The sequence below is a fragment of the Mustela putorius genome, unplaced genomic scaffold (assembly GCF_011764305.1).
Source record: "Mustela putorius furo isolate JIRA1106 unplaced genomic scaffold, ASM1176430v1.1 tig00003853_pilon_pilon_pilon, whole genome shotgun sequence".
Classification (NCBI taxonomy): Eukaryota; Metazoa; Chordata; class Mammalia; order Carnivora; family Mustelidae; genus Mustela; species Mustela putorius.
The window spans coordinates 31396404-31421437 of NW_025422005.1; the positions used below are offsets into that span (position 1 = coordinate 31396404).

General features: G+C 42.6%; 1 protein-coding gene and 1 pseudogene across 18 annotated transcripts in view; one reads left to right on the plus strand and one right to left on the minus strand.

The window, feature by feature from the left end:
- The window catches only part of SCMH1 (Scm polycomb group protein homolog 1), a 169897-nt gene that overhangs the window by 16069 nt on the left and 128794 nt on the right, over positions 1-25034 (minus strand). For 15 of the 18 annotated variants that reach the window (XM_045064310.1, XM_045064309.1, XM_045064308.1 and 12 more), the window contains 3 exons: positions 21680-21806; positions 4309-4509; positions 2407-2598 (listed from right to left, as the gene is read on the minus strand). In XM_045064310.1, the coding sequence (XP_044920245.1) occupies positions 2407-2598; positions 4309-4509; positions 21680-21806 (520 nt within the window). The remainder of the gene's footprint in view (positions 1-2406; positions 2599-4308; positions 4510-21679; positions 21807-25034) is intronic. The other 3 variants (XR_006601730.1, XM_045064316.1, XM_045064314.1) reach the window with 2 other exon arrangements.
- Positions 18798-20849, plus strand: LOC123387373 (annotated as a pseudogene).

Below are 25034 nucleotides of genomic sequence, written 5' to 3' on the forward strand. Positions count from 1 at the left end.
GAAACACAGGCAAGTTTATTAAGGATCGAGTCTCTCATCTGCAGGTAACTATCAAATGGTTCAATAAATAAGAATACGCAGATTTAGAGAACAGGTATAGTAAATATTGCAAAAAGGGAAGTGGTAACTCTAGATGAAGAGTGCAGGGATGCTTACCATTATTTGTACCCCTTTTTCGTAGGGTTGAAGTTTTTCAAAATAAAACACTGGAGGGAAATAGTCCAATCTCACCTTGGGTTAGAAGGTCTAATGGGCTCTGCCTTTGGTCACTATTTGCTATAGCCGAAGTGCATGACCCTAGGGCCTGGAAAGTGTGGAGACAAGCTGCAGGGCAGGGGATAGGGAGGCTCTGTAAGTACCCAGATAAGAGAACAGGTAGCTTTGGATGCTGAACTAGCAGAACCATGCAGCCGGGCAGAAGGGTGGGAGTGACAGACCCCAGATCCAAGGGACAAAGCAAAAGAGAGCTCTGTGCAGATCAGGCTCTTTGGCAGAGGTAGGGGTAAGTCATCGGGAAAGCACAGGAATTGATAGATGCTGGAGCAAAGGGTCAGGAAGGCAGCCAGCCAGGCAGGTGGGAAAGAGGCTAAGGAGCACAGAGGAGTGAGAAATCTAGGCAAAGCTCTGGCTTGTCTGGGCACAATTAGAACACTCACTTCAGAGAAGCAAACAGAAGCTGGGGGGAGGGCAGCCAAGTTGCTAGCACCCAGGATGGGACACAGAAGTTGAGAGAGAGTGAGCACAGGAAGGCCCAGAAAGTTGGCTGAATCGGTCTGAAAATGAGGGCAAGGAGAGGGGCAGCCAATGGTGGAATGTGATAACCTGGTCTTTGTCTCTTAGTTGGTGAGGTAAAAGGACAGAGTGGCTAAAGCTTGCTTCCTCCTATCTGGTAGCTGAATCAGAGAGATGCAAGCTGCAACAGAATTCCCAAGAAACCTCAGGCTTCAATTCCAAACTCCCTCCGTGACTGCAGGCCCAGTGGGTACAGCCCTGCCGGTCTCGGCACACTGCTACCAGTACAATTCTCTTCGTTCTTAACGCTGCCACTCCACTGGAGTTCTGGGGTCCTGGGTCTTGGAGAAATCTGTCTGCAGACTAGCAGCTAACCTTAGTGTACACTACCCCCTCTCGTGTATCCATTCTTCCAGAAGCTCAGGGAGGCCTCACTTTTATGCCTGAGTGCAGCTCAGAGCTCCTGAAGGCCACCTGCCTTTGTCCCCACTGCTGCCATGCCTAGCCCTGACCCCCAGTGCAACACGCTAAGAACATATTTTTCTGTTCTCAGATTCTGATATGAGAGCAAGAAGGAGAGCAGGTTACAGAAGTTGCCTCCCAAGAAATGGAGCAGTGAGGGGGACACAGACACATCCGTGGGACCAGACCGGTGTGGCCCTATCAAGGAATATTTGAAATTCAGGTTATCTTTTTGCCCTGCACCAAGTCATAAGAGCAGTGCTCATGGGGGTGCAGAGGTCTAGATAGTGGCCACGCGGGGGTGCTGGGTGAGCAGTTACTTCCCCAGGCACGTTCTCAAGAAATGGCACTTCTAGAAGGAATGAGTTAAGACAATGATAAAAAGACACTGGAGGATGCAGTGTGGGAACAAGACTCAGAAGGGCCCCCTCAGACTTTGGCTCCCTCACCAACGGGCAGCATGGCCCCAGCACTGAGTGCACCAGCTCTCTGCTCCTTCGCCCAGGAAAGGTCCCTGGAACTCGTCTTAAGGGCCTTTGCTCCCTCTCTCCACAACCACCTACCTCGCTATGTGCGGGGCTGAGCTCGGCTCCCCTCCCTGTCGTGCTGGGTCCCGGGCTCCAGATGAGCGATGCTTGGTTCCCTTCCCTCCGTAACCCTCTTGGAAGTGCTTAGTCACTGATCTGGCCCCGGCCACGTGGCCGCTGCTTTCCCCGCTGTGGGTCCGCTCTGCTAACTGGGAGAGCTATTTTCCAGCTCGGGTCGTGATGGCAGGAACTTGAAATGACTTGCTAGACAGGCAGTGCTGGCGGAGCTAGGGCCACACGCCAAAGGAAAGAGCAGACGGCCAATCACTGGGGAGTACATTTCTCAATCTGTAGCCTGAGACTAAACCTTCCTGTTGGCAAGGGGGAGCACCCTCAGGCCTTGGCTGCCGGCTTCACACGGGGAGGGGTGCTGTGACTTTAGCGTGGCTCCACAGGCCGCGTGGGGCTCAGAAAGGGAACTGTGAACCACTGTTCTCTAGGGATAAAAATCCAGAGGACAGAAGGTTAACCCTAGAGAGAGGAGACAAAACCCTGGAGAGAGCAGAGTTGGGAAGAGATGGAGGAGTCCCATGCTGGCAGGCGTGGGGGCCGGCCCTGGGCCCTGGCTGGCGCGGCAACCAGCCCTGTGCCCCGTTCCTAGCCCAGGCCCCATCCCAGCTCCTACCTGGTAGGTACCTGTCGCGGCTGTGGCCGTACTCGGTGGTGGTGAGTGGCAAGTGGGTCTGTGTAAAGGGCTGGTTGCCAAACAGATTGTCACTGCGAAGGTTGTGGCAGAGTTTCTCCAGGAAGCGCAGGACGTAGGTGATGCTGTTGACTGCTGGGAGGTTGAGAGTGTGCTGTTCACGGTCAAACACGGCTGTGGAATTAAGGAAACAGGGCTGAGCATGTCAGCCTGGCAGTGCAGGGCAGCGCAGGGCAGGAGGAGCCCAGCCCACCGCTTGCCTCCGGCTTACCTTATTACACAAAGCAATCAGTGCCCAGGTTGTCCCTCCCTCCCCTCCCCTCCCTCCCTCAAGGGTTTGATTTTTGCCTCCAATTCCAAAGGGCTTGCTGTAATGGGAGTGGCTAGGCCAGGTCTGTTGCACCGGGGCTCTGAAGTGATTTTACTCAACTTGTGAAAACAACTGTGAACATAACTCTATCTGCTCCATCAGTTGGCAGGGCCTCCTCCAGGAAGTCTGCTCATTTCGGGTTTTCTTTCCATAAGAACTGCCCAGGAACAGAAAAGCTAGGCAGACAAGCAGAATACAGCTGTTGCCAGCAATGGTTTAGGTGCACGATCTGATCTGTAGGAGGGCACTAGAGTTTCAGCAACATTTGGAACCGTTCCACGCTTGGTTTTATTTTACTCCTTATCTATTTCTATTCAAGAAGTATCTGTATAATCCTTACAAAGCAGAAGGCCTTCACATTTGTCTCTGAGGGCAGCAAGGAAGTGGGGAGATAGGCCATTCCCAGGAACCAGTTTTGGGGCAGAAGAAGAACCCTAGAGAAGGTGTGGGTAACAGCAACTCCACAGAGGCAGCAGAGGAGGCTGGATCCCTGCAGACTACCCACAGAAGCCTTGGCCTCACAAGGAAAGGGAGGCTTGATATCCCAGCAGTCCTCAGCCTTCTAGAAAAATGCCCTCCATGCCTGCCCTCATCCTCCACACAGCCAACTGCTCCCTTGTCTGGGTTCCCACACCACCTGTACACATTTCTCACACATCAGAATACCTCTCACCTGTCACCTCTCCTCCCCCTCCCCTGGCCAGGGCCTGGCAACAGCCTCTGGCATATAATACAGGCTCACTGAAGGTGTGCTAACAAAATAGTTATTTATGGGGTCTTCTACAAGAATGCAGGGACTCCTGGGGTCTTCCGCGTCAGTGGGGCTCCTGAGGCCAGATGCTGCGCCTCGTTAACGGGGAGGGGTGGGAGACCGCGCAGTGTCGTGCAGTTGAGACCGAAGGGCTGCAGGTCAAGTCTTCATAGGTTTGGCGGGTAAGGAGTGGGGTTCTGGACTTGGGAACATTGAAACAGAATCAGGGCACAGCAGGAAAAGTGGATATTCTCAGTGGAAACAAAAAACACAGTGCAGTTGAATCAGTCAGAGCAGGAGAGACAGAGGGAATGGTCTTTCCCACTCTGCCCTGGGATTCAACTTCCTTGTAACAGGGCTGGCATAGGACAGGGCAGCTAAAGAGTCCAAGAACATGACAAGAGTCCCGTGGTCCCCCGAGGCCAGGTGGGAGGCTATGGCAGTCTGGGGAAGCTCCTGTTGCCGCAGTGCAGCCCCTCTGGATTCTTCTGGAATGCCTTTACAGCAAAACACATCTACTTCCTGTATGCAGAGGCTGAGCCGGGAGATAGGACAGGAGGTATTCTACTTGGCACAGGTGTGCATAAGGCTCAGAAGGGTTCTGGGAGTCGAAAAGGAGGACTCTTGGAGGAAAGGAATCCCTTCCCATGTCTCCAGAGCCTACAGGCATGAAGGAGGAACGAGGAGGCCTTGCCAGAAATCTCCCCCTGGAGAAGGCCTGCCCCACTTGGCCAGGTGGCCGCACCAGCCCCAGGGGGCTTACCTGAGATCACTTCGCCACCGTGGCCCTGTTTGAGGAAGCTGAAGACGGTTTTCTGGTGGTATGCACAGTCAATGCAAGCCTGGACAGCCTGCTGCAGAACCACGGAGGCGCGGGCCGGCCCAAAATGGTCGGGGAGCAGCTGGACCTTCTTCTTATCTAAGTGGGGGCCGGGGCTGCCATTCTTGTTCAAGTAAATACAAACTGCAGGAGACAAAGAGTCAAAGCTGCTTAGAGAGTGCCCAGGGTACAGAAATGACGTAACAGTGCTCTCTTCTGTCTCTCACACTCTGGGCTCTGGTCCCTAGCAGGATTCCCAGCTGCCAGGCTGGTGAAACACTGCGGGGAGGGGGGCAGAGGGTGGCTGTGTCCAGCTGCAACCAGCCCAAGTTGCATGACCAAAGGCTCTGGGAACACAGCCTGCTGGAAGGACAGCCCAGACCAAAAGCCAAGGCACAGAACTTGTACTTTGTCTTCCTTGTGCTGAACAGGGCATCTAAACAATTCCCCGGATGTACGTCCTTTCGTTTTCAGGACTCAGTCACCTCACACACTCCTTGGATCTCTCATGTTGTGTAAGGAGAGGTCGGGTCCATGGCACTGTCAGCCAGAGCGCGCTGGTGTGTCTTTGGCCTTGCACTTAGAATGGTCACACCACAGGTCACCTGCCTTGGTTTCTGTTCTGGGCCTTGGAATTGCTTTGTTCTCTTCTTTATTAACACTCAGGCCCAAAGAATGTAGTAAAACAGACCAATATGGCAATGAAGAAAAGCACAGAAAGAGCCTGAGGGGCCCAGTTAGACAGTGTTGTCTGCTTCAGTAGTTCCTCCTGTCACGCCAGCTGGGCGCTCTCCTACTGTAGCCCTCTTCCTGGCACGGGGCTAGGTAGGGAGCAGAGGGGGCTCAGGAGTGAGAGGCCGTCTGCCACAGAGTTGCTGCTTCATTCTCTGGAGAGGACCCACAGCAGCCTGGTCAGTCATGACATTCTCTCTTCTGATGGGCCTTGCAGGCCCCACTCGAGCAGGGCACTCGGCTTTCTCACACTGCCATGGATCACTAACTGAAAGAGGAACAGGTGGGCAAAGGTCTTTCTTGCTACTAAAGGCAAAAGAGTTAAGAGCGGGAGCTGTGTTGGCTGGGGACGGACGGCCGTCCTTGTCTGTGGGGCGGTGGCTTTAGCCTCTGTAAAGTGAGGGCGCTGAGCCACATGCTGTCTGAGGACTCCTCACCTCATTCGAAGGGAAAGCAAGATGGAGAGAAGGAAATGAAAAATAGTAAGAGAAAGGCAGGGTGTGGAAGGTGAGAAAGGGAAAGAGTAGAGGGTAAGCAAGATGAACTGAAATACGCCTTCAACTCCGTTTTCTCCTAAAACTCTCCAAAATAAGCCAGACAATAAAGGGGTCAGCTTAAAATTTTGGAAGCTAGAGAGCAGATAAGCAAAGTAGCAATTGGCCAAGCAGACCCAAGAGAGCCAAATCTTTAACTAAGAATGGGCAAAGATGAGAAACCAGCTGTGTCATTTCTAATTCACAAAAGGCCCAAGAATGGGCATTTGTCCCTGGAGGTGAGTATGAAGGCAGATCTAATGAAAGAAGGACTGGGTGACCTCTGTTAAGTAATAGCTAGGACTTGCATGTCATGAGTGACTCCTTCACTGAAAACAAAACAAGTAAAAATGTAGGAACTCAAAGAGCTAAGAAGAGTAGTGAAAATAAACGAAGGCCTAGATCTACGAAAAGAATGTTCATAGCTATAAGAATGTTCATAGCAGCTTAGTCGTAACAGCCTAAAATTAGAATCACCCCAAATGTCCATCAACAAGATGGACCATACAAATTATGGTATACTCATTTACGGAAATAGCAGAGCGGTACTAAAGAGTGAACTATTGATAGCATGCTTCTCAAAACATTAATTTTAGTGGAAGAAACCAGATACAAAAGGTACATATAGTATAATTCCATTCATATATTAAGTTCAAGAACAGGAAAATCCAATCTCCGGGGATAGAAATCAGAATAAAGTTAGGAGAGAAGACTGACCATAAGGAGGCATGATGTAACTTCTAGGGGGTGGGTAGAAATGACTTTTATCTTGACTGGGGTTGTGTTTACAAGGTGCTTACACAGATTAAAACTCATCTGATTATACATTAAGATATGTACATTTCACTGCATATAAATTTTACTTAATTAAAACACATGAAAAGGAAAAATTAAAACCAGTCCAGTTGACTATAAAAAAGAAATTCTACATGGATTAAAGGGTGAAATATAAAAGGCAATCTATAAAACCTTTATTTTCTTTAAAGACTTATTTGAGAGAGACAGGGTGAGAGTGACTGACCAAGAGAGGGGCGAAGAGGCAGAGGGAGAGAGAATCTCCAGCAGACTCCCCACTGGGCAGGGAGCCCGACTTTTATGGGGCTCAATCCCATGACTCCAAGATCATGACCTGAGCTGAAGGCAGACGCTTTACTGACTGAGCCACCCAGACACCCCTGAACTATAAAACCTTTCAAAGACCGTGGCAGTTTAAAAATGTGGCTCCCTCTGCCAACAACAACAACAGCAGCAACAATTAAATAAATTAATAAATAAAGACATGGCTCCCAAACCTTTGACAACTCTTTCATCAAACTCTGTGACATTTGGCCAACAGACTATGTAGAAATGACACTGTGTCAGTTTCTGGGCCCAGGTTTAACTAAGAAGCTGACAGTTTCCATGTCCTCTTTCTTGAGACATCCACTCTCAGAACCCAACTACCATGTATGAAGAGGCAAAGCCACCCTGTGGAGAGGCCTATGTGGAGAGAATTCAACAGCCAAAACCCACTTGTCAGCCATATGGTGTAAGGGGGCCCTCCAATCCTAGTTAAGCCACCTCAGCTGACACAGCATGGAAAAGATGCAAGTGACTGCCACCTAGCCCACATTGTTGTTTTAAGCCATGAAGTTTGGTGGCAGTTTGCCATGAAGCAAAAGATTACTGGAAAGGATTGTGGTACCAGAAAAAGGGTGCTGCATTAACAAAAGCCCAACATACATGGCACTGGCTTTGGGACTGGGGAAGCAGGAAGCAATAAAGGCCCCAGAAAGGGTATGAGTGAAAGCATAAAGGGACTTGAAGATAAGCCTATAAAAGGTTGGGGGTCAAAGGATTCTTTTCCTTTTGTACCATCTCTATCCCCATTAGTCTACCCGGACAATGCTTCCACCAGAATGATTCTCTTAGAAATGTGAGAATGGATGCCTACAGGTTTGGGGGAGGCTGCCAGTGAGAGCTTAAGGCAAGTGGGAAAATCTTATTAGAAGATGGAGGATGGGAGACACTTGCTAGGTAGGGAGTTAGAGTCTGACAACACTGTCGCCTTCAGAAACCTGGAACCAGGAAGTAAATGTAGCTGGAGGACTCAAAAAAAGCTAGAGATTTCCAGACAAAGTAATGAAAGTGCCAGGTGGCTTCTGACTGCCTATGATAAAAAATGCAAAATGAGAGAGATAAGCTTAAAAAAAAAACCATTAAAAATAAAAAAGCCCAGGACTCAAGAGTCCACATGTGCTTCTCATTTCCAGTCCTTCCAGAAGACAAACAGTTCCAAATTAAGAAAGGGTCAAATCCAGAATGGGGCAATAAAATATTTAAAGGGGCCAGAATGATTAAGACTATGCTTCATACTCTTTCTGACCAAAAGGCCCTTTAAGAATCTTAAGGGCCAGTTTTACAGATTCTTTCCCTTAACCGGTAAGTTTAAGAATCTCAAGTGCATTGTCTCATAGCAGCCATATAGGAAGCCTGAAGTAGAGAAGGGCTTATCTTCAAAAGATCTGAGGTGTGGCTTTTGTCTAATGAAGGAAATCTCAACAATATTCATAGAAAACCCCTCAAGTTTCTGAGAGAATCATTCTGGTGGAAGCACTGCCAGCTCAGACTAAAAGGGACAGAAATGGTACAAAATGAAAAGAATCCTTTAAGACCCAAACCTTTCAAAGATGGAATGAAAACCAAGAAAGCAATCTCAGTTTTCCTACAGAAAAGGAAGGATGATTCAGAGGACAAAACCAAGACACATGGAAAACCACCCCAGGAAAGCAGTACTGGATCTAGTTAAGGGACTGGCAACATGTGCCCAGCTGGATTTCAGAATTTCTATAGACCAGTGACTGCTCCCTCTTAAATGAGTGTTTATCTGTAAGTTATCTGATGCCTGTCCCAACATTGTATGCTGGGTATGTGGGAAGTAGCCAATGTTTTTTGTTAGTTCACAGACCTTCAGATTGAGAAGAATTATACTCAAGGAGCTATTACACTCGAGAATCTGCACCTGAGAGGTTTCATTTGCTCCTGGATCTGATTTAGATAATGCAATCCTAGGATCAAGAGTTATAAGGGGATGGAACTTTCCCAAGTAGGAAAAATGTAATAATTTATGTCCAGGGAGTAGAGTGAAGTGGTTTTAAAATGTTCCATAATTCTTTGACCCTCTTCTCATAGAGGAGTAGGGTCTATTTTCTTGAATCTGAGCTCTGTGACTGCTTAGTCAGTAGAATATGGTGAAAATGATGCTATGCTAATTTTCGGGCTTAAGTTTTATGAAAATGGAAGTTTCCACTTCCTGTCTCTTGGGACACTTGCTCTTGGAATGCAGCAACCATGGTGTGAGGAAGCCCAAGCCTACCCTTTGGAGAGGCCAACAGCCAGCACCAATTTTGCTACCATGTGAGTGAATCTTGGAATTGGATCCTCCAGCCCCAACTGAGCCACCCCAAATGATGTCACGTGGAAGAGAGATGAGCTGTCTTAATGTTAAAATTAACAGTTGAATATATTGATATTGCCCTTTTCTGGCATATAAAAGGTTATATACCTTTTTTTAATGTTCATGCTTTTGTCTTGTTTTAAAAATTCTTCCAAATCTTAAGATTGTAAAGATATTTATAACTGTCATGTTTCAGTTTTGTACTGCAGCCATGAAATCAAAGGTTGTAAACAAAACAAAACATCAGAGAAGGGTTCAGTATTTAAGGAATGTAGAAATGGTCACTCCATCCTAATTGCAAGTGAAAAGCTGAACAAATGGAAAGATTAACAATCCTTTTTAGATCCTTCAGAGAAGTGAGGTCACAGGGCAAAGTGCCGCCGCCCCCAAGTTTGGAGAGATAGATGAATACTGAAAATCACATTTTACTAAGCAGAAACCCATAAGCATAAATCTCCATAGTAACCAGTGCCAGGGTAGGAAAATCTAAACGGCAACTGATGAATCACTGCAAGTTTAGTGTGGGCAAGTCTGAGAGTTAGAAACTCCAGGGGACCCCGTTTTGGAGGAGGGGTGTCCCACAGTTTTGTCAGTTACCTTCGGGAGCTCAGCCTATGTTCTCATAGTGAATACTGGAGAAAAATCCCCTCATGCCTCCAGCAGCGAGTGCAGAAAAGGAACCATTTAAAAACACGCCAAAGTGTTCTACTCTTCTTAACAAGGTCTGCCCTCAGGAAAAACGGTTTTACCACAGCCATTTTACCAAATCCTGCCAGGATTTGATCCAAGCCTAATCTATCTGGGAGAAGAGAAATACCCAATTCCAGCCCCCTCCAGCCATCCTGTTGCACCTAAGGGCAGGGAGGATAAGAAATACTGGTGAAGTTCACCATCTAGGGGCCTGAGCCCCCACCAAAGACTGAGACTTAATCATAGGATTACAGAATATTTTTCCTCCCCCAGCACCTTACCATCACATTACTAAAGGCCTATTTATAACAACTCCGTTTACCTAGTACATCACATATGGCTATCAAGAGGAAAATTACAAGGTATACCAAAAGGCAAAAACTGTAGTTTTAAGAGACAGAGCACAAGACTAAAGTACACACAAAAGAAACTAGCCTTAGACTGGAAAGTGTAAGAACTTAGATTCAGACATGGCAGAGATGTTGGAATTATTAGACTGGGAGTTAGAACTATGATTAATGTGCTAAGGGCTCTAAAGGTAAAGTGGACAGCACGCAAAACAGATGTGCAATGTAAGCAGACAGATGGAAATTCTAAGAGAGAATAAAAAAGAAATGCTCGAGATCAAAAACACTATAACAGAAATGAATACTTTTGATGGACTCATTAGCAGGCTCATTAGTGGACATGGCTGAGAAAAGAATCACTGACCTTAATGATATATTAATAGAAATTTCCCAAACTGAAAAAGCCAAGACAAACATGACTGAAACAAATGCCGAAAGCTATCTAGGAACTGTGGGAACACCACACACAGTAGGACTACTGGCAGAAGAAAGCAAGGAACAAAAGAAATTTTTGAAGACACAATGACAGAGAATTTCCCCAAATTAATAGCAGATACCAAACCACAGATCCCAGGAAGATCAGAGAACACCAAGAAACCCTCTACAACTACATAAAAATTATTTATATATATAAATTATATTATATAATTTAAATTATATAATTATATAAATTATATAATATAATTTATATATATAAATTATAGAATATATAAAATTATATAATTTAAATTATATTTATATAATTTTATATTACATAAAAATACAGAAAATTAGAAACAAAGAAAAAGTCTAGGAAGAAATCAGAGGCAAAATCCCCCTTGCCTACATAGGAGCAACACTAAAAATTACATCTTTAGAAGCCACATGAGCAGGAAGAGACTGGAGTGAAATACTTAAAATGTTGAAGGAAAATACCCACTAACCTAGAATTCTGTACCTTGCAAAAATTATCCTTCAAAAGTGAAGGAGAAATAAAGACTTCCTCAGACCAAAAAAAAGGAAAAAAGTTTTTTGCTAGATTACATTGCAAGCAAGGTTCAAGAAATTCCTTGGAGAGAAGGAAACTAATATAGATCAGAAACTAAAATCTACCTAAAGAAAGGAAGAGCACTTAGAGAAGGAATAGATGATAGCAAAATAGAAACTTAATTTTCTTATTCTTAACTGATCTAACAGATAACAGTTTTTTCAAAATAAAAACAATGGCAATGTATTTGATCGTGTATGCTTATGGATATATACACATGCTTATTTACACTTATGTGTAAATGAAATGAATGACGGCAATCATACGAGGGATGGAGAGGAGGAATTAGGATTACTTGTTATTTTATCTGTGAAGTGACACAGTGATTTTGAAAGCAGACTTGGGTTAGTCATAAATGTATACTAATAAATAAACTCTAATATACTAATAAATAAACTCTAAGGTAATCACTAAAAAATAAAAAAGTATAACATATACTAAAAAAGGAGAAAAACCATAATCATAAAATACTCAATTAAAACCACCAAGGCAGAGAAAAAGTGGAAGACAAAAATAGGCACAAAGAATAAAGGCAACAAAGAGGAGACTGAACAAATATGGTAGGTATTTATCTAACTATATCAATAATCACTTTAAATATCAATGGTCTAAATATACCAGTTAAAAGACAGATTTCTCGGGTGCCTGGGTGGCTCAGTTAGTTATGTGTCTGCCTTCAGCTGGGGTCATGATCCTAAGGTCCTTGGATCAAGCCCTGTATCATTCTCCCTTTCCCTCTGCCCCTGTCCCCTAATCTAATTCTTGCTTGCTCTGCTCTCTTCCTCAAATCAACCAATCAATCAATGAACTTCAAAAAAAAAAATAAGAGAGATTCTGAAAGTGGATCAAAAAACAAGACCCAACTATATGCTGCCTACAAGAAACCCACTTAAAATATGAAGAGACATATAGTTAAGAAGTAAAGGGGTAGAAAAAGTCACTGTAGATAAGGAGGGGCATTACATAATGATATAGAGGTCATTTACCCAAGAAGACATATCAATTATTACCATATATGCACCTAACAACAGACCATCAAATATGAGAGGTAAAAATTACTCCAAGAATAAACAGAAGGATCCACTATTATAATTGGAGACTTCACCATCACTCTCTCAGAAATGGACAGATCCAGCAGGCAGAAAAATCAGTAAGGATGTTTGTATACAATAGTATCATCAATCAACTGGATATAATTGATAGCTACAGGTTACATCACTCAACAACAGCAGAACATACAGTCTTCTCAAGCTCATATGAAACGTTCATGAAGACAAAACATACCTTAACAAATTTATGGGGAATAGAAATCATACGGTGTTTGCTCTTAGTCCACAACAGAACTAAGTAAAAAAATCAGTAACAGAAAGGTAGATGGAAAATACCCTAATACTTGGAGGTTATACAACTTATTTATAAATAACACATGGGCCAAAGATCAAATATCCAGAGAAATTTAAATATATTTTGAATTAAATGAAAATAAAAATAAAACTTATCAAAATTTCTGGGATGCAGCAAAAGCCGTGGATAGAGGGAAGTATACAGCATTGTATACTTAACATATTAGAAAAGAAGAAAGATCTGAAATCAATAATCTAAGCTTCTACTTTAGGAAAAAAGAACCAATTAAATCTAAAGCATAAGAAAAGAAATAATAAAAATTAAGGAGAAATCAATGACACTGAAAACAAGTCAATAGAAGAAAAAAATTATCAATGAAACCAAAATTTGGTTCTTTGAAACAATTACCATTAATAAACCTTTATAGGCTAAATTTTTGAAAAAGATGATACAAATTACCACTACCAGAAATAAAAGAGGGCATACCACTATGGATCCATGGCCATTAAAAGGATAACACAGGAATACTATGAAGAATTCTAGGCCCACAGATTTGATAATCTAAATGAAATGGACCAATCCATGGAATCTACAATCTGTCAAAGCATACAAGAAGAAAAATATAATCTGAACAGGTCTATTTCTATTAAAGAAATTGAATCAATAATTCATAATCTTCCAAAATAGCAAGCACCAGATTCAGATGGATTCACTGGTGAAGTCTGCTAAGCATTTAAGAAATAAATTTTTCCTGTGGGGTGCCTGGTGGCTCGTAGGTTAAGCCTCTGCCTTCGGCTCAGATCATGATCTCAGGGTCCTGGGATCGAGTTCCGCATTAGGCTCTCTGCTCAGCAGGGAGCCTACCCCCCCACTACTCTCTCTGCATGCCTCTCTGCCTACTTGTGATCTCTTTATGTCAAATAAATAAAATCTTTAAAAAAAGAAAAAGAAAGAAACTTTCCCCAATAAACTGTTTAGAAACTCTTTTAGAAAATAGAAGCAGAGAGGATGCCTGGGTGGCTCAGTGGGTTGGGCCACTGTCTTCAGCTCAGGTTATGATCCCAGAGTCCTGGGATCGAGCCCTGCATCGGGCTCTTTGCTCTGCAGGGAACCTGCTTCTCTCTCCGCCTCTGCCTGCCTCTCTGCCTGCTGAGCTGAAACCAAGAGTTGGATGCTTAACTGACTGAGCCACCCAAGCATATCACCACAACTTTCCATCATTATACTAGAAGTCCTGACTAATGCAATAAGAAAAGGAAATAAAACATATACAGATTGGGAAGGAAGAAACAAAACACTCTTTGTTCACAGATGACACAAATGTCTATGTAGAGAATGTGAAAAAATGGATAAAAAAAATTCCTGGAACTAATAAGCAATTACGGTAAGGTTGCAAGATACAAGGTTAACATAGAAAAGTCAATTGCTTTCCTATATAACAGTAAGAAATGAGTGAAATTTGAAATTAAAAACACAATACTATTTACATTAGTACTTCTGAAGATGAAATACTTAGGTATAACTGTAACAAAATATGTACAGGACTTATATAAGGAGAACTACAAACACTGATGAATGAAATAATAATAAAAAAAACCTCTTAACATACAGACCCTTAACTATAGAGAACAGACTGAGTTTGGTTCCAGAGGGGAGGGGGGTGGGGAGATGGGTTAAGTAAGTGATGGGGATTAAAGAGTACACTTATGATAAAATAAAATAAAATAAACCAAAATAAAAAGAAAGAGAAAACTAAATAAATGGAGAGACAGTTCATTCTCATGGGCAGGAGGACTCAATATTGTCAAGATGTCAGTTTTTTCCAACTTGATCTACAGATTCAATTCAATTCCAATCTCCCAGAAGGTTATTTTGTGGCTACTGACAAACTGAGTCTAAAGTTTATATATGGAGAGGCAAAAAAACCCCACTCTGAATAGTCAACGCAGTATTAAAGGAGAAGAACAAGTTTGGAGGACCCAACTTCAAGACTCACTATAAAGCTGCAGTAATCAAGAGAGTATGAAAGAACAGACAAATCAATGGCACAGACAGGAAGTTGAGAAGCAGTCCCACACTGAAATAGCTAACTGATCTCTGACAAAGGAACAAAGACAAAGCAATAGAGAAAAACATAGTCATTTCAAAAGTGGTGCTGAAACAACTGAACAGCCACATGCAAAAAAAAAAAAAAAAAAAAAGGATCTAGACACAGATCTTACACCCAAAATAGTTCACAGACCTAAATGTAAAATTCAAAACTGTAAGACTCCTAGAAAATAAAATAGGAGAAAAATAAGATGATCTTAGGTTGGCAATGACTTTTCTTTATTTTTTTAATTTTTTAAAGACTTTATTTATTTATTAGACAGAGAAGGAGAGAGCATAAGTAGGCAGAGCGGAAGGTAGATGGAAAGGTACAAGTAGGCTCTCTGCTGAGCAGGGAGCCCAACTTTGGGGCTAGATCCCAGGACCCTGAGATCATGACCTGAGCTGAAGGCAGCTGCTTAATTGACTGAGCAGTCACCCAGGAGCCCCAGTAATGACTTTTTTAGATATAACACCAAAGGCACGATCCATGGAAGAAATAATCAATAAGCTGGACTTATGAAAGTTAAAATGTTCTGTTCTGTGAAAGACACAATCCATATAATGAGAAGAAAAGCCACAGAGTGGGAAGAAATATCTGCAAAAGGCACACATGATAAAGAACTATTTTCTAAAATATACAAAGAATTGAAAAAACTCAACAGTAAGAAAATGAACAACTTAGTTAAAAACTGGGCCAATTCTGTTAAATAGACATCTTGCCAAGGAGGATACAAAAATAGCAAATAAGCACATGACAAGATGCTTCTTCCTGTATGTCATCAGGAATATGCAGATTAAAACAATGCAGATTAAAACAATACCACTACCCACCTATTAGAATGGCCAAAATCCAGAACACGAACACCATCAAATGCTGGTGAGGATGTGGAAAAAGGAACTATCATTCATTGCTGGTGGGAGTGCAAAACAGCCACTTTGGAAGACAGTTTGAACTGTCAAAACCTAAACTGTCAAAACCTTAAAAACCTAAACACACTCTTATATGATCCAGCAATCTCATTCCTTGGTATTTACCCAAAGGAATTTAAAATTTATGTTCACACAAAAACTACACATAGATGTTTATAGTCATTTAATTCATGATTACCCAAACTTGGAAGGAACCAAGATGTCCTTCAGTAGGTGAATAGATAAACTGTGGTATAGTCAGACAATGGTATATCATTCAGCCCTAAAAAGAAATGAGCATGAAAAAGACATGAAGAAAATTTAAATGCATATCACTAAGTAAAAAGGCCAATGTGAAAAGGCTACATACTGCATGGTTTCAACTAAATGACATTCTGAAAAAGGCCAAATTAAAGAGATTGTAAAAAGATGAGTGGTTCCCATGAGTTAGGGGGCAAAAACAGTTGAACAGGAATTTTAGGGCAGCAATTTTTAGGGCAGTAACTATTTTGTATATCCTCTAATGGTGGATACATGTCATTGTACATTTGTGAAAACCCAGAGAATGTACAACCCCAAGAGAGAATCCTAATGTAAACTATGAACCTTGAGCATTAATGATGTTTCAGTGGAGGTTCATTACTTGAAACAAACGTACTTCTTACTCTGCTGGGGGATTGTTGATAATGGAGAAGCCCAAGAATGTGTAGAGACAGGGGTATATGGAAAATCTCTGGACTTTCTGCTCGATTTTGCTGTGAACCTAAAAAAACAGTCTAGCAAAAATATTCAGAAAACAAAAAAGAGCACTTCTTTACAGTCGCAAATATCCAAGAGTGGGGAAGTACAGTATAAGCCTTTCCTAAATGTATGTAAAATTCTTTAATGCTGATCATTTTGCAGGGCTGGTTTTCCACTAAACACCCTTTGGGAAATGCCACTGGAGTAATGAATAATGATACTTTAAAAGTAAGATGCTAGACATGAGAAGCTCAATACAAAGTCTGGAAGATAGACTTAAGGAAGTTTTGGAGAGAGTTGAACAAAAAGTCAACAAGAATAGGGAGAAGAATAAAGAGGCTTAAGAATATAACAGGACAAGTTCAAGAGGTTCAGCATCTGAATAATGTATGCCAGAAGGAGTGCAGAGAGACAAAGAAGTGGGAGAAAACCACTGATGAAAGAATTTTTAAAAATTTCAAGAAACTAAAGAATGGATGGGCACATACAGGGTCCTGCGTAGCAGTGTCTCATCCTAGGTAAGACTGTAGAACAGTAGGGATGAAGAGAAGCTTCAAAGAAAATAAATAGGAGGCACCTGGGTGGCTCAGGCAGTTGAGCCTCTGCCCTCGGCTTGGGTCACGATCTCAGGGTCCCAGAATCAAGCCCCGTATGGGGCTCTCTGCTCAGCGGGGAGTCTGCTTCTCCCTCTTCCTCTGCCCTCTCCCATCCCCGTTCATGTTCTCTCTCTCTGTCTCTCAAATAAATAAATAAAATCTTAAAAAAAAAAAACCAGCACAAAAACCCAAACAAGTTTCATATAAAATTAAACATGAAATCTTAAGATTTACATGGGAAGACAAAGACTGGGAAGGAGCAAACTGGGAATAATACAAAAGGGTGGTGAAGAAGATGTCAAGGAACTCCGAAGGCTTCGGAAGACTTCTTTTTGAGAGTTTGAAATGGACAGAATATATATTGTGCTTGAACACAGAGATGTACATAGTAGTAACAGAGCTTAAGTTGAATTATTAAGTATTAGCAAAATTAACACATAAAGAAATCTGAAACACATAAACATGTATGAAACACATAAAGATTTACTCTGAAAATAAAATGTGCAACAAAGGAAAAGTAATCATAATACACTACTTGGCTCAACTAAAAATAGCATTCTATAGATTTCAATGACAAAATACAAATTTCACTCTAATCGAAATGATAATACCATGGTATTAAGATAGGGAGGTATATGTGGGTGGATAAGGAGATTAATAAGAGTTAACTTCTAAAGTAGGTTGTCAGTTAAAAAAATACCTGAAGCATAAAAACAATACACATAAAATGTAAGCATAAAAACAACGTATGGAGGTAAATAAGACAATCGGTTGAATTAAAAGTGATTGCAAGGTCACCTGGGTGGCTTGCTTGCTAGGTTAAAGCCTCTGCCTTCGGCTCAGGTCATGATCTCAGGGTCCTGGAATCGAGCCCCGCATCTTGCTCTCTGCTCAGCGGGGAGCCTGCTTCCCTTCCTCTCTCTCTCTGTCTGCCTCTCTGCCTACTTGTGATCTCTTGTCAAATAAATAAATAAAATCTTAAAAAAAAAGTGGTTGCATGTGGTGAGAAGTAAATGACAGGGGAAAAGGGAGCCAGTTTGTTTTGTCTTTTGCATCATAATTCTTAAAAACCTGTCGTTCCTTTAAATTATGAGGATATATAAAACTGATAAAAAATAAAATTAACTCTTAAAAAGTATTGCACAGGTGAAAAAATGCAAGGGAGGTATAGAGGATACAGTGTGGTGCGCAGCTTTCAATCCGGATAGCTTTTACTGTTACCATTTGAAGGGTCTATAAAAGGCAACTTCAACTAATCCTTCCATTGCATTAAGTGTGGAAACTGAGGCTCAGAAAGGGAAGTGAGATCAAGGTCACACAAAATGAGCCAAGGCCCAGCCAGAGGATGGCCATGCAATAAAAATTCAATAAAACTGCCATAGTCTGGCCAGGAGCAGGAAGCAGAGACATGAAGTAAGTTTCCACTTTTCCTAGGCTCTGAGATCTGAGATTCAGGCTGAGGGAGGGATACCAGCTCAGTGGCTGCCGGACGTAAATGGGTGTACAACATTTAAATGGAATGGTGTGGCACAGTCACGAAGCCCCCATTGCTGTGGGTCTTCCAGGTTCTGCTGAAAAGGCACACAGGCACTGTAGTCGTATCTAGAATGATGTGGGAGACCTGAGCAAATAGACGGGCATTTGGGGGGTATGCCATGAAGTGGGAAGACAGACAGAATATTCCTACCAAGGTGTGTATTTGTTTTTTTCTTCCTCATCCACAGAGCTTTGGAGCAAAGGCCACTGTTCATTAATCTAATGACACTCTGGGACTAGGCAAACCCTGGAATTGGCTGGAGCTAGATGTAGATGATGTACCTGGAAAAATCATGTAATAGGACTCTTACTAGAGCTGACATAAATACCACAGGAAGGCTATATGTGGTCTTTCATAGGTTATGTGAAGACACTAGAGTTGGCCTTCCCTTCAAGCTCTAGCATTCTAGAATTTGGGTGGAAACATACTTAAGTCCTACGGAAAAGACTATGCTAACTTCCCCAGGGACCATTCCCATACCTTCAACTTCTCTAAACAAGGTGGAGGACCTGCAGAGTAATCAGAGTAAGGTTTCACACATATATATCTACTTTTCAGATAAGAAACGAGCACTGGTCTTTCTAGCATTCCCCTGGGGAGACTGTGTATCTATTCCAGTGGTGTAGCTCTTTTTAAGTTATCTTCCCAGATGGCTGGTTTATGAAATGGAAGCAGACTCGCATGGCCCCAGTTGACTACCTGCCCACTGCAGCCACCACATTGTACCTTGAATCACATGTTCATTGGTTATTCTCCAAAATCAAGTTCACTCTCACATTAATAAGGTTTGCCACCACCAATGATGTTAAAAAAAAAAAAAAATCAGCCAGGGCTTTGTTTGGGATTTTATAGGTTAGTTTCTGCTCTCATCAATCTCCACCTATGGAGGTCTTGAAAAGAAGGCGGCACTCACTGGGAACTAATGGTAACTCTGGATTTCAGTTTTGGTGGACGCTCCCTCCAGCTTTCAACAGACCTTGCTGAATTTCATTCTAAAATGTCAGCCAGCACTCTGCACCTTATTGTCCCATGACTTCTTCAGGAATGATTTTCTAGAAGTTGTGAATTTCTTGAGAAGTTTAACATTGAAGAGAAAAGATGTAATAAATGGAATTCTTTCGATTTCAGCTGCTTGTGAGAGGACTGAATAGCGCCATGGTCAATGCCTCTCCTGCTTAATCAGTTGCTGTGTGCAGGGCCAGTAGCCTTTAAGAGTTTTCTTCCTCATCTGCTTGGTCCCTTGAAAACAATGCACAGGGAGAAACCCAGAAGCCCCTCGCCTGCTCTCGCTGGCCCTGTTCTGGTCATGTGCTGCTCAAGAGGTTTGAGGTTCACAGCGAGCACATGTGGAAGGTGCTCCTGTCTCACCTCCAGGCCTCCCTGGAGCACTTCACCCAGGAGTGGCTGAAGAAAGTCACCTTGCCTCAAGCATCACCCGGCCAGCACCGTACCAGCGGTTCCCTCGTACTGGTTACTCTTCACAGCCTAAGAGCGCTGGGCTCTCTCCTGGAACCAGAGGTGATGGTGGGAGGAGAAAGAACCAGCAGCTTCGAACGCACTGCCTCAAGTTCTACGGAAACTACAGACCCTTCTTCAGAAGGTGATTGATTTTCTCCACTTGGTAAATTTCCCACGAATGGAATCTCATATGTAAAAGGGACCTCAGAAGACAGTGAAAACTTCCCATTAAGGCCTAAAAAGGCTGAAGAGCGACCTTCTAGCCAAAAGAGTCTGAAACCAAACCGTCAATGTACCTATTTGTCCTACAGAAGCCTGTGCTGCTGTCAAGTCTCTGCTCACTAACTGATGCTGAAGAAGAGACGTGGGATGGCAGCCCAGCAGCTAAAATTCTGAGATACACCTGGAGGTGGAACCACGGCTGTAAGAGCTGTTACCTCAGGGGAGCAAACGGCCATTCCTACTCTGCTTCCACTCACTGAAGAGTCCAAGCTTTTGAAATCAAGCCTACCTCTAAAGACCAGTCTTGTACAAAGTGCGGATGAGCCAGACCAAACCAAGCCACCAAAAGTGTCACAAGGAAGGAGGCTCAAGGTTCCATTAGAACTGGGTTTAGGAGAGTTTACTAGTTCAAGTAAAAAAGAAGCCACTACAAGATCCTAATTTGGACTGGCTTGTTGATATGATCTCAGAAATGAAGCCTGTAGCGACTATTTTTATTTTACCTGAATTGAGGGCAGAGATGATGGTTCCCAAGGATGATGTTTCAACACTGATGCAGTTTTCCTCAAAATCTGCTGCAGCAGAAACTACTGAGGGAGAGTCTGAAGCCTGGGAAGGGGAAGGGGGGCCAAGCTAGGAAGACAATGACTGGTGACAATGGGGACAGTTGCACTACAGGAAAAAGGACTCCTTTAAGGAAAAAAACCACATCAAATGAATACCTCAAAAGCTGGCTCTGCAGACAAAACCCCTAGAGCGTCCTGCTCTTGCCACAGCAGGAGCTCTTTTCCCAGTCTGTGCTAACTGAAGTGTGCGCCCTTGAGGGCCAGCCAGGAGCCCCAGGCGGTGAAGTGGCTCACAGCCCTGGTATCTTTGAGGAAGATCTGTGTGCCTTTGACTAAGAGCTCTGTGAAACTCAAGTGGCCATGGAAAGGCTGAATTCCCCCCAGGAAAGAAAGAAAAGAATCACAAAAAGCCAAGCTGATTACCATAATTTTGTGCCACTTCTTTAACAGTCAGAAGAGTAAGCTCTACTTTGAAATAGTACTTACAGAAAAAATTCTAGCTATAAAGTATCTCAATGATTTTAAATTGCTAAGGTCTTCCTAGGCAGCTTATTGGTTTACAGTTGTGCTGTCTGAGTGAACAGCCCTGTGGAAAGGTTCCTAAGGAGAAATAACTCTGACAATCCTGTTTCCTAAATATCTGGTAAAGACTATTTTCTCAAGAAAAAAAAAAATCAGAGCAGTTGCACACGTATTTGAGTGGTGGCAGGATTATTGTGATGCTGGAAGGATTCTGGAAGGGATCAGTAAACAGGGAGCACCCGGAACTGGAAAGGATGCATATTAATACAAACTGGAGGACGGAGGTTCCTGGTGCTGGCCCCACCTCCACCCCACCCCCACGCCCCAGTTCCCCAACTCTGAGATCATAAGACATCTACCCAAGTTCATTCCATTGTTTTGAAACGATGAAGGTTTCTCTGAACCTATTTCAAATGCCAGAGATAAAACATTTGTTTAAAGATTGGATTTAGGTTTACAAATGGATGGGTTTGGGGGGTGGGTTGCTAACTACTGGTGTAAGACAAGAGAAAGGAGATGGGGGTGCTGGGGCTTGTGGCAGCTAATACATGATCTGCTCTTACCTGTGGGGGCCTGCATGGCTGAGCTGGGGATGGTGGCAGCATCTTGGGGTACAGTGCTGGTATCCGGTTCAGGGGTGCTGGTTGTTGGTGAGGTGGGTGGTGGGTTCAGCAAAGTCCGAGGCTTCCTCTGTCAAAATGGATGGGGAGAAGTTTGCTACCTGTGACAGGTAACTTGTCTTCTGATTCCTCTCTTCCTAGCTCTCAATTCACCCATGAGATGGAAATATCTCTGTGGATGGGGCTCTTGTATCTTTGTTTTCCACACAGAATCTTGCCTAGAGCTTTACCTATAGTAGATGCTTAGTAAATATTTTCTGAATCTGCGTATAAGATTCTGGACTCCTATCGAGCCAGAGCTTAACTCACAGTCTTTTATATCTTTTATACTAGATTCAATATTATCATTTGAAATACCAGGTTCTTTATCAGTTGGGCAGGCAAAAGCAAAAAAGGAAAAAAAAAAATGCTGAGGCTTAAGCCTACTTTGACATTATTTTGTACTTTGCTTCTCTCTTTTAAAAAAGGGAAACGTCCCTTCCCCTAACTGCAGACTCCTTCTTCTACCTACCTCTTCAGCTCAACTGCCATTTTTCATCTTAAACTTTATACTCTAAGGTCTAAATCTCTAACTAAATTACTTCTCTAAAAACCCTGCAGCTTTACCTGTGCCATTCCTTTAGAGTAATAAACTGTCCCTTCTGCCTGGAATGCTCCCCCCTTTTAACTTTATTCATATCTATTTATCCAGGAAAATTTTCTAGATTTCCTCCACTTAGTCTCTTTTGTGCTATGTCTGTACTTTGTGTTGCATCTGTCACAATGTACTGTCATAAATATTTACATACTGGTGTCCTCTATTAGCCTGGAGCTCCTTGAGGGTCTGATTCTGAGTACCGCTCCTAGCATGGCAATCGCCATATGATAAGTCTCAATAAATATTTCCAATGAAGCACGCAGTACAGAATACCAATATTGAGGGAAGTAATAAAAATGATTTGAGAAAGATCTAACATCTCTATGCTGTTCAGGGTAGTCTCTAGGGGAGAAAGATCTCAGAAGGTTCTTCTCAAGAAATAGTTTTCTAAAAGCCATTCTGAAAGCAAGGAAAACGTAATTATCTCTGAGATCCAGAAATCCCTTTTTTACTAAATGTCCCATGTAGGGGCCACTGCTGGGAGCTATATAAACCTGTCTGGCTTCTAGGAGAATATTATCTAAAGCAATAGCACCAGTGACAGTAGGTATAGATACAATGGCCTGGTCTGTGAAGTTATCATGCAAACACTTATGAAACATTCAAAGCATACATGGGACAGGGACACTTCCTCATTTTTTAATTTTTTTGATACTGCTAAAAGTCAAAGTCTAAATAAGCAAGGAGTTAGGGAAGAAAGGAAATAGCAGTTCAACTTCACAGAGTTGGTGGTAATTCCATGGGGTCCCTGAAGGAACAAGCCTGGTGAGTTCAGTGCCCAAATATTGTAGCAGAAAGCAGAGAGAAGGAAGGCATTTCTGTTTGAGATAGGTGCATTTACATGTATTATATCTCTTCATATATTACCTCATCTCTATTTTATTGGCGAGAAAACGGGCTCAGAGCCTTATTCAAAGTTTTCCACAGTCACACAAGTGGTAACAAATGGAGATGAGGTATAAACCTGTTTGTCTAGCTTTGAAGCCTCTGCTCTCATCATGAGACCACTTTACTCCAGAAAGAAACAGAAGGGTCAGAGTTAAGTGGAAGGCATAGACATTTATAGAAATAGGCAAAAGTACAGGAGGGAGAATTAGTGAGCCAAATACCAGCCCATAAAATATAGGATAAGATGAGAATTATTGTTTTCAAGAGGGTTGGAAAGAAAGGGGATTTTGGTTATTACTATGTTTAGGACTGCCTGAGGAAGCAGAACAGGGGCAATCGTAGAATCATAGTGTTTAGGTTTTGAAGGATCTTAAACGCCACTTAATCCAACCATCCCTTTCCTACTTCCCTCTTCCTGAAAACATCCATCGCATCTGAGTCATCCAGCCCCTGACAAAATGCCTCTAATGATGGTATTGACAGATCACTCCCTTCTCTCCTTCCCTTTCTTCCTTCCTCCCTCCATTCCTTTCTATCTTTCTTTTGGCAGATCACTACATCCGTTTTGTGATACATTTAACTGTTCCTTTTATGTTGAGACAAAGCCTGTCTACTTGAGTTTCTACTTTTTGGTTCTGGTTTTGTCTTTGAAACATTACAAGTTTTTTTTTCCTCTTTAATTGGATGTCCTTAAAATGTCTTCACATCATCAAAAGCCTGGCTTCTCTGGCCCTGGAATCTTTAGGGCTTTCAGTCTCTCTCCATAGCAGAAGAATAAGAAGAGAGTAGTGGAGATAAAAATGAACCAGGACCTGGGTTAGGGGTTAGATCAGGAGCATATGTGTTACACAGAAAGATCTGGATGTGCCACCAAGAATTCAAAGCCAATAAACAAGAGATAATCTCAATTAGGACATCATAACTAAAATCATCCATCCATCCTGTATTTATTGAACATCTCCAAAGAGATTGAGATGGAAGACACTACAGGAGAAAAAGAGAAGATCAAGATTAGGTTCTTGACCTTGAGGAGCTTATATTCTAGAAGCACTGAAGTCAGCTGAAATTAATAAACAGAACAAAACCAATTAACCAACCAACCAACCAACTAACCAACCAACCAATCAAACTTATGGAAGAACTCATGGCATCAGAAAGGGGTGTCCAGGGAGAACTAGGTATCATTTCCATACTGAAACTCAGGTAGTCTAGTTTGGGAAGGAGTTGCAAAGAAATCCCTTAACAAAAAGTGAGTGGAGAAGGTGATGCTAAAGGAAGCCATAGAGAAATAGCTGAGGAAACTTTTAATCAATGGTTTCCCTAGGGAAGACATGAATGAAGAACTGGTCATGACTAAAAGGTGGTACTTGCAGTTAACAGTGTTCAGTGAAGCTTGAATCAGCAGTCTTTTCCTGCATGAGAGGTAAGTGTTATCTCCTTCAGGAAATGTGGGAGAGTGCCTGTGGTACCCATGGCAGGGCAGCAGTGACGTTGAAACTAGAACATCTAGAGCTCTGGAGCCTTTGTTGTTTATTAGCTATGTGACCTTAGGGAAGTCATTTAATATCTCTAAGTCTTAAATTACTTAACTATTAGATAACATTAACACTACCCATCTCCTAAGTTTTGTGATCATCATGTGATATGTATGTGAAAGTGTCTGATACAGAGCCTGATACTTACTAGGTATGCGGTAATTTTCTTTCTTTCTTTTTAAAAGAAGGGGCAGGGATAGAAAAAGAAATACATTTATAGAGTCAGATTTCTGTTTCT